This window comes from Macaca mulatta, chromosome 11 (genome assembly GCF_049350105.2).
Source record: "Macaca mulatta isolate MMU2019108-1 chromosome 11, T2T-MMU8v2.0, whole genome shotgun sequence".
NCBI classification, from domain to species: Eukaryota; Metazoa; Chordata; class Mammalia; order Primates; family Cercopithecidae; genus Macaca; species Macaca mulatta.
In genome coordinates, this window is record NC_133416.1 from 108947945 (window position 1) to 108966069 (window position 18125).

At 36.6% G+C, this 18125-nt stretch overlaps 1 protein-coding gene across 18 annotated transcripts in view; it reads left to right on the plus strand.

Moving 5' to 3' along the window:
• Positions 1-18125, plus strand: part of MYBPC1 (myosin binding protein C1) — a 98893-nt gene that overhangs the window by 45895 nt on the left and 34873 nt on the right. For all 18 annotated transcript variants that reach the window (XM_015152592.3, XM_028829806.2, XM_028829801.2 and 15 more), the window contains 8 exons: positions 2738-2904; positions 4987-5119; positions 7077-7201; positions 8361-8466; positions 9448-9614; positions 11412-11574; positions 12858-12964; positions 13294-13427. In XM_015152592.3, coding sequence (XP_015008078.1) covers positions 2738-2904; positions 4987-5119; positions 7077-7201; positions 8361-8466; positions 9448-9614; positions 11412-11574; positions 12858-12964; positions 13294-13427 — 1102 coding nt within the window. The remainder of the gene's footprint in view (positions 1-2737; positions 2905-4986; positions 5120-7076; positions 7202-8360; positions 8467-9447; positions 9615-11411; positions 11575-12857; positions 12965-13293; positions 13428-18125) is intronic.

Sequence of the window (18125 nt, forward strand, 5' to 3'; positions counted from 1 at the left end):
CAGGAAATCACACTCAAAATTATCATCTTTATTACTGGTTTCCTTCATATAAATATTCCCCTCATGGATCTATGTAGGACTCAATGACATGTGCCTCTTGTTAGCTGTTTTAATTATATCTAGCTTGATATCTTTAAATCCTCTGCCAATGTCAGGAGGATACCTGAAGTATGTAATGTATATATGCAATTCTTCATGGTTCAAATAGAAATTTAACATAATCCAGTATAGTATAATTTTATAGTCTGAGGACTATATTTAGGCTCGAATGTGACAAAAATAGAGCACTAATAAATTAGATTGAGGGAACACCCCACAGAAAAGATATACATATGAATATGCATATGTATCTTTTTTGGGTTTTTCTTTGAGACAGGGTCTCACTTTGTCACCCAGGGTGGAGTGCTCACTGCAGCCTCGACCTCCTGGGCTCAAGCAATCCTTCCACTTCAGCCTAAGTAGCTGGGATGACAGGCATGTGCCACCATGCCCAGCTAATTTTTGTATTTTTTGTAGATACAGGGTTTCACCATGTTGCCCAGGCTGGTTTCGAACTCCTGAGCCCAAGTAATCTTCCCATGTCAGCCTCCTAAAGTGCTGGGATTACAAGATTGAGCCACCTCACCGGCCTATACATATACATCATAATTGCGATTCTCCTAGACTTCCTACTAAAATATTTAAAGGATGTATTTGAAGTGTTTACTGTTTCCAGGAAGTAGATTTAGTGGATCTGGCAAATTATTACCAATATTCCAATTTCAGGACAATTTTCTTAAGCTTTTCAATTTTCCCATGTTAATAAAGGATGTACCTATTATCAGTGAGATGAAGATAATGCTTGTGTCTTGAGTTTTTAAGAGGCACATTTTCCTAATGGTGTTGTCTAGTCCTTCCCATCAAGATTATTGGAGAGACCAGTGACCTTTCACTTCCCTCCATTTTCCAGGAGTTCTGCCTCAATGTCCCCCTAACCCACTGGGCAAAAAAAACTTACATGACAATGTAAAATGGAAGTTAGATATTTAGATGTCATCCTTGCTTAATGCCACCCTAAACTCTATGTTAATATTTATAATCTCCTCCCCTGCCCTGCATATTTTTATCCATGATTACAACTCAGTATTTCCTTCTCAAAGTACACATGAGTATAAAGATGACATTCCGGGCTGGGTGTGGTGGTCAGCACTTTGGAATGCTGAGGTGGATGAACCACTTCAGGTCAGGAGTTTGAGACCAGCCTGGCCAACATGGTGAAATCCCATCTCTACTAAAAATACAAAAATTAGCTGGGTGTGGTGGCGCACACCTGTAATCCCAGCTACTTGGGAGGCTGAGGCAAGAGACTCGTTAGAACCCAAGAGGCACAGGTTGCAGTGAGCTGAGATCATGCCACTTCAATCCAACCTGGGCAACAGAGTGAGACTCTGTCTTAAAGGAAAAAAAAAAAGAAGAAGAAGGCACTCTGAAACAGGTGTAATGAATATGACAATGCAAACAGATGTAACCCATCATTCCCTAACATGATAGCATGAATTCATTTTCACACTGATGTACGAGATGTTTGACCAGTTTTCCAGAAAATCATATCCAAACCAGCATTATGGTAAGCAGTCATTGTAACATTTCCAAATTAACCTGATAAAAACAGTCATGTAAACATAAACAAAATCAGGATTATTTATTCAATGAAGGAAACCAATTTGTTTACACTAAGCCTGTTTTCCAAAAGAGTGTTTATTTCTGAGTTTTACTTTTATTTTATGCTTTTAAAAGAAAGGAAGGCAAGTGTAAATCTTAAATCTTATTTTTTAAAGTCATATATGTTCTTTATGTGTTCTGTAGTCAATGATCAAAAGTTGGGGTCATAATTTTGATATGCACCCTAAGAAGTTACTTTCCTCTTGTTCATGGTGCTCTAAACCATTTGTTCCACAGTTTAACATTTATATTTTTATAACTCATACCCAATTTGCTTCCAAAAAACATTCAAGACAGTACTTTAAGATGAAATGTAAGAAAAATTTTAAAATCCAGTCTCCTTTCCCCCTGCCAATTTAGAAAAAAAAAAAATTAAAAAACCATCAGTATCCATAAACACTATGTGAAAAACAAACAAAAAACTCATGGCAGTTTCTTTTTCTTTTTCTTTTTGTATTTTAAAAAAGGTAAAAAATGGTTAATGTATTCAGTTACTATTATGGTAGGGAAAATGCTATTTGCAAAATCCAAATGTTTGAAATAATGTATTTGTACTATCTCCATATTTAGCTGGGGCATGTACATCAAAGAAAATAGAAAGAGATCATTTTTATTTCATAGGCCAAATCTAAACCTTTTAGTTCTAGTCCAATTTTCAATAATTCAATATCCATATCTTAGATGAAAACTGTTGTTTCTCAAAATCCCATCTTCTAATTAGACTTTAAATTTGAAAATAAGTAAAATATATTTTTAGGCTATTTCCTGATGTCCTCTACTCCCCCTAAAATTGTTTTTATTAACTGGGAAAACGAGAGGTGTTACTGTAAGGGCACACATTTGATCTTCTACTACCTGCAAGTTTCCCTAAGACTTCCATTCCAGCAAGGCAAGACTTGACTTTTGGGCTTCAAGTACTCAGGCTTTAAACAGAGCTTTTTTACACTGAACTGAAAAAGCAGAATCATACCTCGACCTTCCTGGTCTCTAAGGGCCAGTGCAGCTACTAAACTAGACCATGGTTCTCCCCTGTTAGGGAGGTGAAGCAGCAGGAGGAAGAACCCGAGGTGGACGTGTGGGAGTTGCTGAAGAACGCGAAACCCAGCGAATACGAGAAGATCGCCTTCCAGTATGGAATCACCGACCTGCGCGGCATGCTCAAGCGCCTCAAGCGCATGCGCAGGGTGGAGAAAAAGAGCGCAGGTGAGCGCGCCCGGGAACGTGGCAGCGGGGTTGAGGGGAGTGGCAGGGTTCGAAAGACCTGACCGTGAACCCCATCCCACGCCCTTTCCAGTCTCCCGCGGGGGTGGGAGTGGGCCTGGGTAAGCGTGCAGGGGTTACGGTTGTCTTGGCGGACAGCTCCTGAAGGTTCAAGGTAACAGGAGATTCATGGTCCACACACAACGTAGAATGTAATAGTACATTACCCCCGCTGTTATTGCGAATTTCTTAGCGGCCCCCTTTGTCCAGCCTCCACATCCCCCCTCACTGTCAAATTCTTGATTTTTACTTAAGCAGAGTGGACTCTTTCACCATCCTTTTCTTCCACCCACTTCATGGTGTGTGGAGAGTTCACTTTCTCACACCCAGCATGGTTAGCAAAATGTTTTGTAAAACCAATAAGCAGCTCCGTGGGGGTCTGAAATGGGTCCAATTTGTTGTGGTCTGAAATGCCTTTTTAAAGTGGAAATTTTAAAGAAAGAGGAAGGAATGCATTTTACACTGACCATGAGCTCTTCGAAGCTTCCTGTACTTAGTCATTATTGGTTATGGGTTTTATGACACATCAGGTTAGTAATATATCAATCCTATTATTATTATTTTGTTAATGTTCAAATAGAATTTAAAGATTTTTACCACCTCTTTAAAAAAATCTGACCTTTATTTCTGATCTTCCTGGAAACTGGTTGAGAAATGACCGCAGAGAAATGTAGAAGGGTGTATTTTTTTAGTTTATGGAGTTCAGCCATTCCCACTATCCCAGAACTCTTGATGTTGTATTTTTGAGAGGTGTGTGCATGCTACAGGGGAGAGCCAGCTGACATCTTTTTTCCCCAGGCTGAACTTTGTTATTGTTATCACTTAGCTCTGAATTCATCTCTTAAGATGTGTGGTAGATAGCTTTTTAAAAGCTAGGGTTTATTTTAACTTGTTAAAATATGGGACAGCAAGCTTACCTAAACAATAGTATAATAAGGTTGGAATGATGGAAATACAAGTATGACAACATGAAGCATTTCACATTTGTATTTTCCAAAATGCTAAATGAAAATGATTATCTTTTAAAAACCTGGAAAAAAAAACTTATTAAATTAAAGAAGTTAACTCTCTTTATTTAGGACCTTTCAAAGACAACTTTTTTTTTTTTTTAATTGCTGTGTTCTATGTTATTTAAAATCTTTGGAAATCCTGGGTTCCTACAAGTATGTGCAAGGGGTGTTTTTAAAATGCCACTATTTGGGCAAGTTACCACAATATAAAAAACTTTGGTAAGCCTACTGTTTCAATTAGTCAAAGACATTCGATTTAATACGAATCACTGAATTTATCTTATAAATTCTATTATTTAAAAAACCATCTGTGACATACAAGAAGTGCAGAAATAAGGCCAATGACACTAATAGTAATTGTGCTGGAAAAATAAGCATGTTCTTTTATTTTTATTTTTTTGAAACAGGGTCGCATTCTGTCACCCAGGCTGGAGTGTGCAGTGGCATGATCTCAGCTCACTGCGACCTCTGCCTACCAGATTCAAGTGACTCTCGTGCCTCAGCCTCCTGAGTAGCTGGAATTACAGGCACGCACCACCACACCCCGCTAATTTTCGTATTTTTAGAAGAGACACGGTTTCCCCATGTTGGCCAGGCAGGTTTCGATCTCCTGGCCTCAAGTGATCTGCCCGCCTCAGCCTTCCAAAGTGTTGGGATTACAGGCGTGAGCCACCATGCCCAGCCCCAGCATGTTTTTAAAGTTCACTTTCATTTGGACGTTTTATAGTGCACATTCCCTGAAGAATTAGGGCATTTTTAAAGCTTCTTCAATGATTCTTTTCTCATGTTTCTTCCAGAAACGTGTGGATTCTCTTTTCAATTTAAACCATCTTATTGTATATAAGTCAACACAGTGTTCGAAATATAAAGGATAATTTGGAAGCTTTCTGATTTTTTTCTTCTTTGAGATTCATTTTTTCATTTGTTTTTAGGTTCTCCTACATGTATTGACTACTTAAATTCATAGCATATGTATACATATATTAACATACTTTTGTTTCTTCTATTCTATCAGCTTTCGCAAAAATTCTTGATCCTGCATATCAGGTTGACAAAGGAGGCAGAGTGAGGTTTATGGTGGAGCTGGCAGATCCAAAGTTGGAGGTGAAATGGTATAAAAATGGTCAAGAAATTCGACCCAGTACCAAGTAAGTGGGCTTTGCAAAAATCAGTGATAGCTCTACAGTAAATTAATCAAATAGTAGTTTGACCTACTTTTCTGAGAATAAAAGGATATTTAGTTATATTTTCATAATACAAAATCATATGGAGAGAGAGTAAACATTTAAGTCACACTTTACTTATTATGGAAACATGATAGTTCTATGTAAACTAAACCTTGTTTTATGTTTAATTCTGTAAAACTAAAGTGTTTTCCAATTATGGTTTTGTGTTGCTACAGGTTATATGTGATTATTTCAGAGTATTGCCAAATTTCTCCCAATTTTAAAAAATAAAATTGAAAAATAACTTGCAATCCATATTTGATATGCCACCTGGGAATCACATCTTATAATTAGATGACTTTTGCTTTTCCAAAATAACAACTATATTTAATAATGGGTGAATACCTTCTATTTTCAATTGAAGTACTGTTCTGAGCACTTGCAATATTGCATCTAAAAGGAACTCTTTAATGTTGAGATAAAACAAAATGTGGGTCTAAGCCTGTGTTTTATTATTTTTTGGCCTTCTTGCAAATGGAGACAGACTAAAGACAGACTAATCCCTGACGTCTGATGGTATCTCCAGTCTATTATAAAACTACTTTACAGAGATCCTCCTCAGTCTGAGAGATTTTCAACTCCAATATATTTTTTTAGGTTAACAGGAGCCACGTGTACATTTATAAAAGACGTTAATCCTGGAAAGCTGTTACTTCTGGAGTACAATTAGGTGGCTTCCAATTCTTAATGTGGTCATGCCACAAGAGTGACTTTGTGATGATAACATTTATATCTGGTGTAAAAATCTCTTGAAGATGGCCTGAATTTACCAAAAACATAATTTTAATTGGTTATCTTCGTGTAGAAGATATTTTTAAATATCTTGTTCTTGAAGGCTTCAATTTGAGAAATTCCCAAAGCAGTTATTTTCTAGTCTATTTTAATCCCATAATGTGCTCCTCCATAATACAGATCACAGATAATTACATTTTACAATCTTCTTGGCTTCTAGTTTGTTTCCAAATACTCGCATTCTTTCTTAGTAGATGTAACTGTATGGTAGCACCAGTTCTTAAGCTCATCTAAGAGAACATCACATTCGACAGAACTGCTGCGTGTGTTTGTGATTATATCACATTATTTCTTAAATTGTATAATCATTTATTCACCCAAGAGAATCTACTATACCACTGGAATAGGCAATGAATAGATCTTATTCATACATCAATGAATAAGATCAAGTCTCTACCCACCTATAAAGCACATGAATTGGTCAGTTAAAGAATGTACAGAGTTAAAAATCTCACACCCTCAGCTAACTCTATCTTCCAACAGTGGGTTAAAAAAATTAAATAGCAAATATGTGAGTACTGATTTTTATTTGAAATAAAAACCTTATGTAAAAGAAAATTATAATGAAATTAAATAGTATCTATAAATATGCTTATATATTACACATTATAAAGATAAAAATTGTTGTTTTTTTTTGGTTTGATGTTGAACTGTGTAAGATATGATACCTAAAGAGCAGATCAAAATTATATCCCTGCTGGGCACAATGGCTCATGCCTATAATCCCAACACTTTGGGAGGCTGAGGCAGGAACGCTTGAACCCAGGAGTTCGAGATCAGCCTGGGTAAGATGGTGAGACTCAGTCTTACAAAAAATAAATTAGCTGGGCCTAATGGCCCACACCTGTGGTCCCAGCCACACGGGAGGCTGAGGCAGGAGGATCACTTGAGCCCAGGATGTCAAGGCTCCAATTAGCTATGTTTGCACCACTGCACTCCTGCCTGTGCAACAGAGCAAGACCCTGTCTCAAGAAATAGATCCTTGACTTTCAAACATTATCAAATTATAAGCCAAATTTGCTGGAAATAAAGAAAAGAATAAAATCACTTTCACAGACTCTGTTTATTTTCCTCCTATTCAAAACAGATACATCTTTGAACACAAAGGATGCCAGAGAATCCTGTTTATCAATAACTGTCAGATGACAGATGATTCAGAGTATTATGTGACAGCCGGTGATGAGAAATGTTCCACTGAGCTCTTCGTAAGAGGTAAAAATGAAATCTCTTATTGTGGTCACCAGAGCTGTTGGCTCCTTCTCCCAGGGGTAATGATCAAAGTGAAAGCAACTGAGGCTCCTCTACACTGGCAGCTATTATGGATCCTAATGAGTCTTCTGGTTTGTTGAAGACTAGAACAGCAGAGGGGAGAAAGGAAACCTGCTGAGTACAAATGCCTCATGATTTTGACTCAAGTCAAGCACTATTTTGCAAAAATAATTATTCTAGTTATAGCTTTGGAACCCAACAGATTTTACTGGATAATCCCTGTTTCACACACTCAATTGATCACACATAGGTTTCTCTTGAAACCAGCATCATTAATAAGTGGTTGGCACCAAGCACGCTGAAAATTATCATTTACTAAGACATTGTGAAAAGAGCTGGAGGGTGTGAATGAAGCCATGTCTTCCTTATTTTCTTTATGAGGCCTTCTGATTACAGACAACTCTGAGATCTCTGTCATTCATCTGGAACTAGGATCAAAGATTTGAGTTTTATATATTCTCCTTCATCAGAAATGTCTAACACTTAGTATCTTCTTTGCTAAAAGAATAATATTTGATATATGTTTTGTTTGTTCTTGAAAGCAATAATTTATTTGACTTGGAGAGTTATGAAAAAATTGGGAGAATTTACCCAGGGTTGCCTACTATTTATTTTGCCAAGAACAGACATTGAAAAAAAAAAAAAGAAAGAAAACTCACAGCCAGGCATAGTGGCTCATGTCTGTAATACTAGTACTTTGGGAGGCCGAGGCACGTGATCACTTGAGGTCAGGAGTTCAAGACCAGCTTGGTCAATGTGATAAAATCCCATCTCTACTAAAAATACAAAAATTAGTTGGGTGTTGTGGCGGGCACCTGTAATCCCAGCTACTCAGGAGGCTGAGGCAGGAGAATCACTTGAACCCGGGAGGTGGAGGTTGCATTGAGCCAAGATCACGCCACTGCACCCCAGCCTGGACAACAGAGTGAGACTCTGTCTCAAAACAAGAACAAAAACAAAAACAAAAAACTCACTTACTGTTATCACCATATCAACCATAGATGTTGCTTTCTTACTGTTGGTTTTTCATCTGTGAACAAATCAGGGTTCATGGGATAGCCTTTGGATATTTAATGATTCTGATTTCCCCTTTTTGTACTAGAGCCTCCAATTATGGTGACCAAACAGCTGGAAGATACAACTGCTTATTGTGGGGAGAGAGTGGAATTAGAATGTGAGGTGTCTGAAGATGATGCCAATGTAAAATGGTAAATAGCCTTAATGAAGTCTGTCCATTTTTAATAGGCAAAAAAAAAAAAAAAAAAAAAAATTGGACCTTCATAGTTGATAGGACAGGAAGACAAATAGCTTTTAAACCTTTGAAAAGAATCTCCACCTCATTTGAGTTAGTAGAGATGATAAATAAAAGTATACTAACATACTGGGGTTTTTCCACTCGTGAGACTGAAAACAGAACCAGAGATATATGTGAGCAGGCATGTAGGGATGTGGGTACTTACTACTAAGTGGATGATTCAAGTTGACCCAAATCTGTTTGACCCCAAGGCTATGGATGCTCTTAACCTTTATAGCAGGCTTCCTCTCACTATGCCATATTGGCAAGTTACATGAAAAAACATATTTTCTTTTTATGTAACCCCTAGTCACTTTATCCTCATAGTACCTCAGGGAAAAAACATTTAGACTGAGAATCACCAATTGCTTCTAGAAACAAGAGCTTATTTGTTTTGCTTAGGTGGGGAGTGTTTTCTCAGGTTCCTTGTGAGTAACCTTAAAATTAAAAACTAGAAATTTTAAATCTTAAAATGAAATGTTATATTGAAAGGTACAGTAAATTACACAGCAGGATTTGTAGTTATTGGTATGGTGTAGATTGTTCATTCTAATAGAGAATCATAGTTATCTTTAAAGTGCATTAAATGATATTCTTACTAGTGTGTTTCAAGAGCCTCCGTGTGGGTAATATCCACTCTCAGCAGTTGCACCTGATTCATCTTGAGTGAGAACAGGTGGCTCGTGTTCTTTTAACACAATTTTGTAGACAGTATGTGTTACATTATGAATCTACTGATGGATACAGAGATTGATTCGTACATTTTTTAATTCAACAAATAGTTCTTGTGTGTCTCATATCTGCCAGAAATTCTTCAGGATATTGCAACAAGCAAGATCGACAACGTATTTTTCCTGAAGGATCTTTTATAAATCTTTTTAATATTTTAATTCAGGTTTAAGAATGGTGAAGAGATTATCCCTGGTCCAAAATCAAGATACCGAATTAGAGTTGAGGGTAAGAAACACTTCTTGATCATAGAGGGAGCAACAAAGGCTGATTCTGCAGAATATTCAGTAATGACTACAGGAGGACAATCATCTGCTAAACTTACTGTTGACTGTAAGTAAGACTTCTTTAGATGTCTTCTAAGTGGGCTTACTAATGATGGTTGTGTTAATTTGGTTTTAGAAAAGTTTCTATTTGATTTCTATTTGCAGTGATTTTAAGTATGTAAAATGGATTTCATTCTAGCTAAGTGTCTATGTCAGATCAGTCAGGGTCTTTGAGGAAGGAACCACGACTCAATTTAATAGTAGAGCACCAGTATTAGGAAGAAAGTATAAAAATCACCTGCCAGAAAAGTTATAATTCCAAGACCATATAAATAGGGGATAAATACTTAGATATTATGTCATATCCTGATAATGTTAGCTAGCTATTCATCAAATAAACATTCAACACTCTGCAATTACACTTGACATGAGAAGAAAGTAATTCAAACCAAAAGGGTTCAGTTGAGAAGACTGTAAGAGCTCATTTCCTAGTAGGCTTCAGAGGTATGAGAGAATTAACATACTTCCCTCAATGCCCTCTACTCCTAGTCAGTTAGCAATGGCAGAATCTTTCCCAATTTGCCATAAAAATTAAAACAGCAAATATCTCAAGATGATGTCAAAAACAGAGTAGAAATCTTACTTCCGTATCTATTGCTTAGTCCAGTTGCAGTTCATATAATCATTGAATTATTCAGGATCGATCCCAATACATTCCTTATGCTTTATGGAACTGTGGTCATTTTAGTTTAGCATCAAGAAGTCTTTCAGCCATAGACAGATCCTTATCTGATATTTGTATCCATTTAAAGCAATTACAATCTGTTCTGCTATGATGTAACATGAGCATTTCTAAAAATAATTATGCTATGCAAAGTCATGCAATAAAAACCATAGGGTTTGTAGGGGAAATGGGATTATGGGTACAACACTCAAGAATTTTGTTGGTTTATTAGTCCGTTCTCATGCTGCTAATAAAGACATACCCATGACTGGGTAATTTATAAAGGAAAAAGGTTCAATTGACTCACAGTTCCGCATGGCTGGGGAGACCTCAGGAAACTTACAATCATGGCAGAAGGGAAAGCAAATATGTCCTTCTTCACATGGCGGCAGCAAGGAGAAGTGCCAAGCAAAAGGAGCAAAAGTCCCTTATAAAACTGTCAGATCTCATGAGAACTCACTCACTATCATGAGAACAGCATCATGGGGGTAACCGCCCTCATGATTCAATTACCTCCCACTGGGTCCCTCCCATGACATGTGAGGATTACAATTCAAGATGAGATTTGGGTGGGGGCACAGCCAAACCATATCAGTTAATGACATGTTTTTTAAAATATAATAACCTAATTAAAAGTAGTAGCACAGTTTTACACATGCTAAATGGTTGATAAATATTATAACAAATATGGCACTTAATGTTGAAAAAGACCTGAGATTTGCTTATAGAAGTAATGCTGGAAGTGTTGTGGCTTGTGAACTGTTGTGAAGCAGTAGAAAGAGGATTATTCAACATGTGATGAGTAGTTGTGACCTCCGATGTAAATGGGTGTGGCTTATATCACATGGATGAACTGAGGTAGCTGATATATGTTTGAGGTATGAGTCTGCAGATTTTGTGCATTCCTTGCTGGCTCGTTTCAGCTGGATGCAATTTTCTGCATTCACCTAGTTTTTCTAAGAAATGAAATTGTACATAATCAAATGTGAAATTATCCCGTAATATATTAATTGCATTGGTACAACTTCTCACTTTCAAAACACACATTGTAGTAGAGCTCACTATACCGTTGTGAAATGCCGCCATCTTGGCCTGTCGGGAGTTTGGGCTTGCATTTGTGATGGTCTATCGTTTCTACAGTGAAACCTCTGAAGATTTTGACACCTCTGACTGATCAGACTGTAAATCTTGGAAAAGAAATCTGCCTGAAGTGTGAAATCTCTGAAAACATAACAGGAAAATGGACTAAAAATGGCCTACCTGTTCAGGAAAGTGACCGTCTAAAGGTGGTTCACAAGGGAAGGTAAGTGAGTCAGGTGACCCACAAATGAGGTTTGGTCCCTTTTCTACTTTCTCCATTTTCTAATTACATATTTGGTGAGGGTGTTTGAAGGGTAGCCATAGGGAGATCATCTATTCCTGATTCTTTGCTTCCAACTAGCAAGAAGGTGTGATTTCTCTGTTGTACACCATGTCCTACTCATAATCCTGTATCTGTACCTCACACTACGGTACTTTGTCTATTCAAAATCCATTGACCCTTTTTCCATCTAAACATGAAGTTAGAGGCCAGGCACCATGGCTGATGCCTATAGTCCCAACACTTTGGGAGGCCGAGGCAGACGGATCACTTGAGCTCAGGAGTTCAAGAGCTCCTGGGCTATGTGGCAAAACCTTGTCTCTACAAAAAACACAAAAACTAGCCAGGTGTGGTGGCCTAGTAGGCGTGGTGGCCTACTTGGGAGGTGGGAGGATGGCTTGAGCCCAGTAGGGGGAGGTTGAAGTGAGCTGAGATCACACCACTGCATTCCAGCCTGGGAAATAGAATGAGAGACCCTGTCTCTAAAATAAATAATCAACATGAATTTAGAGGAAAAATACTGAATTCTAATTGAGGACCTGATCAAATGGATTAACTATGTCTAACCAATAAGTGTCACAATGCCTTCCCACAAATCTTTATTTGTGTAGGGGGCATAATATCCTAGAATCTGGCAAAGATCTAAGGCAAGAGTTTAACTTTGAATTCATGGGCTTTTAGGATGTCATAAATGAACTTTAGGAAGCCCCATAACTCCTGTGAAATTGTGAGAAAATTCTGTGTATATAAAAATACATACTTTTTACACAGAAAGGATTCAGAGTGTCCATTAGAGATTCACTGGTTTGTGACCCCAATAAAGTTAAGAGCTGTTGTTCTTAGGGTTTGGAATATAAAGCCAAAATCAAGATTATTCTTGGCAATCTCTTGAATCTTAAAGTATAGCACTATTGATATGTTCTATTTTAGCCTTTTTAAAGCTATGAGATTAAAAAAAAGAATAATAGACTCTGCATATACAATAAGCAGATTGTATTTGTGGAGATAATTCCTTATAGTCCAAAATAAAGATTTAATTTGAATCAATAAATAGGATAATTAAGGCTTCTCCTTCATTCTCTCTCTCTTTCTCTCTCTCTCTCTTTCTTCCTCTCTCTCCTGCACTACAGAAGTTAATCAGATAAAGGCCAAGTGTCTTTTCAGTTTGGGTCATATACAAACTAGATCTTTGCAGTCTTAGAAATACATTTTCCTTGTTTCCTTAGGATACACAAGTTAGTGATAGCCAATGCCCTCATTGAAGATGAAGGTGATTATGTATTTGCACCTGATGCCTACAATGTTACTCTGCCTGCCAAAGTTCGTGTTATTGGTGAGTAGATAAAATAAGTCATTACATAGTTGTGTTCTTTTTTGTTTGCTTTTGCTTACCATGGAATTATAATATATTCAAAACTAAGTGACATTTAAGGAAAAATACATCCATTGGTATTAATCACCAATCAGAAAGATTGGTGACTTATACCAACACCTTACAATAAAATGGTTTTGCAAGGTGCCGGGCACCAACTATCTTGACCTCTCTTATATTCTTTTTGATCAGATAAAATATTGGTTACTACCATCATACAGCCAAACATTAGTGCAGATATTCACACAGAAATGACCGTCTGATAACAAAGACTATGCTGAATATTCTAGATCCTCCTAAGATCATCCTGGATGGTCTTGATGCTGACAATACAGTGACAGTGATTGCAGGAAACAAGCTTCGTCTTGAGATCCCCATCAGTGGAGAACCACCTCCTAAAGCCATTTGGAGCCGGGCAGATAAGGTTTGTTTTATGCTTGCACACAGTTACATGCACACACACATATGCATACACACTGCCTACCCCACCCCTTGCCCTCCATTAGTCAGATGAAGGGAGAAAACGCATAAATGTACAGCAGTACAGTACAGTTGTAATTCCTTTGAAAAAGAGAGATGACTGATTTTCAGGCAAATCTGATCATCATTCATTGACTTCTCATATTTCTGACTATTATGTAGCAAAGCATGTTTTGATGCACAGTGAAGAAAGCCTCATTTTTATTCTAATTGAAATTGGGGGGATGAAAAAGGAAATGAATTATTAAATAAATGAACAAAGTCACTTTGGATAGTAATAAGTACAAGAAGATAATAAAAGAGAATGATACAATTACAAATGACTGCATAGTCAATGGCAGCCTCTGTGAAGAACAAGGAACCCGTTATGCGAAGATCAAAGAGAAGAGATTTCCATATGGAGGCAATTATAAGTGCAAAGGCCAAGGGGAGAGAATGAGCCTGATGTGTTGGAGGAACAGAAGGAAAGCCAGCATGTCTGGGGCAAAGTGAATGATGGGGAGAAAGACAAGTGAGGGTGAAATGGTGGAGTAGTGCCAGCTCATGTGTGACTCTGTGGCTTTCTACAAAAATAAAAGCAAAAAAAAAAAAAGTTACATTTAAAAAGAAGACATGAGGCCGGGTGCAGTGGCTCACACCTGCAATCCCAGCACTTTGGGAGGCTGAGGCAGGCAGACCACCTGAAGCCAGGAGTTCCAGACCAGCCTGAGCCTACATGGAGAAACCCCATCTCTACTAAAAATACAAAAAAATTAACCAAATATGGTGGTGCTTGCCTCTAATTCCAGCTACTCTGGAGACTGAGACACAGAAATCGCTTGAACCCAGGAGGCAGAGGTTACAGTGAGCCGAGATTGCGCCACTGCACTCCAGCTAGATGACAGAGCGAGACTCTATCTCAAAAATATTTTTTAATGTTAAAAATAAAATAAAATAATAAAAAGCAGAGTGAGACTTCTACTTTCAACCATAATTGAATAACAGGAACCAGATTTACTTACTCACTTGAAATAACCACCAAAACAGACAAAATATATGAGCAATGGGTTTCAAGACACTGGACATCAGATCGTGAAAGACAGTGACTATGAAATATGATAAACAAATGAAGTGAGCCCAATAATTGCCTCAAGCTTATTGCCATAAAAGAGTATCCAGGCAGTGGCACAAGAAAGAAAAAGCTGGACAGAACCCAGTGGACTCCCTAAGTTTAGGACTCCCATTGCACAAGGAGACCAAGGCAGCTAGAGTTCATAGGATACATACTATGCATACTGGAGGAGAGAGCTGCACAGAGAGTCCCCCTGAAGCTCGGCAGAGGATCACGCTCAAGTATTCAGCAAAGATCAGTGTACATTTATGAGGAAACTACCCAAGATTCAAGAAAGGAATATCTGAAAGGATTAAAGAGAAGTGGACTGGCACTCACACAAGGCCAATAGTAGTGCCTGTTCCTCCTAGCTAGACGTGAAAACCTCATCATTCGCAGTGCATTGAGTAGAGTACTCGGGAAAGCCTTGCCCCGGTTGCAGGAATAATTAACCCTAGACTGAGTACTGTCATGGACCCACCTAATAAGTCATAAAAACAAGCCTAAAAGATTCAATCAATTTCCAAATAACTTAATTGCATTTCAAAACAAAGCTCAAGATTTATATAGGAATACAAAAATATCAAGCACCCAACATGGCAAAATTAGCAATGTTCTGCCATCCAGTCAAACATGGTAGAGAAATAAGCAGGAAAACACAGCTCAAAATGAGGAGGAAAGTCAGTTACAGCCAACTCAGATCTCACATGTAAATTAGATTTAGCAGTCAAGCATATGAAAATAGTTGTTTTAACTGTATTCCATATGTTCAAAAAGTTAGGTGGAGAAATGTTAAGCTCTTCATTTGAATTAAATAGAGAAAATTAAGTGAAAAAAGTGAAATGAAATGGAAAATATAAAAAGATCCAAATCAAATCACCTACAGATGAAAACAATAAAATGTCTCAGATAAAAAATATGTAGATGGAATTAATGGCTAATTAGACATTGCAGGTGAATTTGGAGACATAGCAATAGAAATGATCCAAAATGAAGTGCAAGAGAAAAAGTCCAAAATAATTTAAAGAATCGGTTAGACTTCCAATTTTCATTCTGGCATGTAATCAACTTAGAAGTTACCACTCTATCCTAACAACAAGTAAAAAGCTGGACAATCTGAAAAATTAGCAACTCCTCTTAGATATGTCAGAGAATTGAAGATACAGGGCAAGCTGCTGAAAAGTGAGAGTGGAGTGACACACTGAAAGTGTTCGGAGTGAAAACCCACTAACCTAGAATTCTGTACCCTCTGAAATTATCTCTCAAAAGTGAAGGAGAAATAAAGACTTTCTCAGACAAACAAAGAGGGAATTTGTTGCCAATGGATCTGTCTTGCCAAAAATGTTAAAATATGTTCTTCAGAAAAAAGGAAAATAATATAGGTCAGAAACTCAGATCTACATAAAAAGAAAGAGTATAAAATAATGAATAAGTGAAGGTAAAATAAACTTTATTTTTCATTTTTCATACTCTCAGTTGATCTAACCAATAACATTTTGTTCAAAATGATAAAAGCAACAATGTATTCCATTAGGTATACTTATATAATTATATTTATGTATTTTTATATATAAGTGAAATGAATGACAGCAATAATACAAAAAATGGGAGAGAGGAATTAGGGACATTTCATTATTTTAAAGTACGTGCACTACTTGTGAACCACTGTAGTGTTGTTTGAAAGTGGAGTTGGGTTAATTGTAAATATATATTGTAAACTAGGGAAACCACTTAAAAAAGTTTAAAAAAGAGGAAGTAAAATTAATATGCTAATAAAGGAGAGAAAATGAAATCACATAGAATACTTAATTAAAACCACAAAAGGCAGAAAAAAATGTAGAAGACAATAATAGGAACAAAGAAGAAGGGCGACCAATAGAAAATAATAACAAATATGACAGATACTGATCCGGCAATACCAATATTTACTTTAAATGTCAATGGTCCAATATACAAATTAAAAGCCCAAGATTGTCAGAGTAGAGCAAAAACATGACCCAAAGATATGTTGACTATAAGAAACCCACTTTAAATATAAAGTTGCATCCCTGAAAGTATAGGGATAGAGAGAGACATACTGTGCTAAGACTAAACAAAAGAAAGTATGAGTAACTATATTAACTTCAGACAAAGCAAACTACAAAGCAAAGAAATTTATCTGGACTAAAAAGGAGCATTACATAATGATAAATGGGTCAATACTCCAAGAAGGCCTAATAATCCTTAACATGTATGCACCTAGAGTCTCAAAATATATGAGACAAAAACTGATAGAACGGCAATGAAAAATAGAGGCATTCATTATTATAGTTGGAGACTCTGACATCCCTCTATCAGAAATGGGCAGATTCAGCAGACAGAACATCAGTAAGGACATAGCTGAATTCAACAGCACTATCAATCTATTGTGTATAACTAACATCTATAGATTACTTCATCCAATAGCAGCAGATCACCCATTCTTTTCAAGAACACATAGCATATTGACCAAAATAGAACACATTCTAGGCCATAAAAACACCTTAACAAATTTTTTAAAATAGAAGTTATACAATATCTGCTGTCAGGGACAATTTAATTCAACTAAAAATAAATAAATCACAGAAGTGAAACCAAAAATCAGTAAGTAACAGAAAAATAGCCGAAAATCCCTCAAATTCCTGAAGATTAAACAACACACTTCAAAAAAGAAATCTTAAAAGAAAATTTAAAATATATTGAATTAAATGAAAATGAAAATACAACATATCAAAATGTTTAGGTTGCAGCAAAAGCAGTGCTTAAAGGGAAATTAATAGCAATGATTGCATATATTTAAAAATAAGAAAGACCTAAAACCAGTAATCAAAGTTTCCATGTTAGAAAACAAGAGAAAGAAGAGTAAATTAAATTCAAAGTAAGCAGATAAAAGACATGATACAAATTAGTGCAGAAATAAATGAAACTGAAAACTGGAAATTAATAGAGAAAATTAACAAAAGCTGGTTCTTTGTAAATATCAGTAAAACTTACAACCCTCTAGCCAGGCTAAGTAGGAAAAGAAGAGTCAAGGCTAATTAACAGAAATGAAAGAGGGACATTACTATAAATCCTATGAACATTAAAAAGATAGTTAAGGAACATTATGAACAACTCTGTGCCCATAAACTTCGCAACCTAGTTGAAATGGACCAACTCCTTGAAAGATACAATTTCTAAAACTCACACAAGAAGAAATAGGCAATCAGAAAAGGATTATCTCTATTAAACAAATTGAATCAATATTAATAACTTACAAAACAGAAAGCAACAGGCACCAGTGGGTTTGTTGGTAAATTCTACCAAACATTTAAAACAGAAATTGTGCCTTAATCTCTTTCAGAATACTTCCTAATTCAATCTATGAGGTCAGCTTTATCCTAATACCAAAGCCAGAAAATTTCAGACCAATATCTCTCATAAATGTAGATGCAAAAATCCTAATAAAACATTAGCAAATCAAGCCCAACAATGTATAAAAAGAATTATACACCAGGACCAAGGGGAACTTAGTCTATGTATATAGTGCTGGCT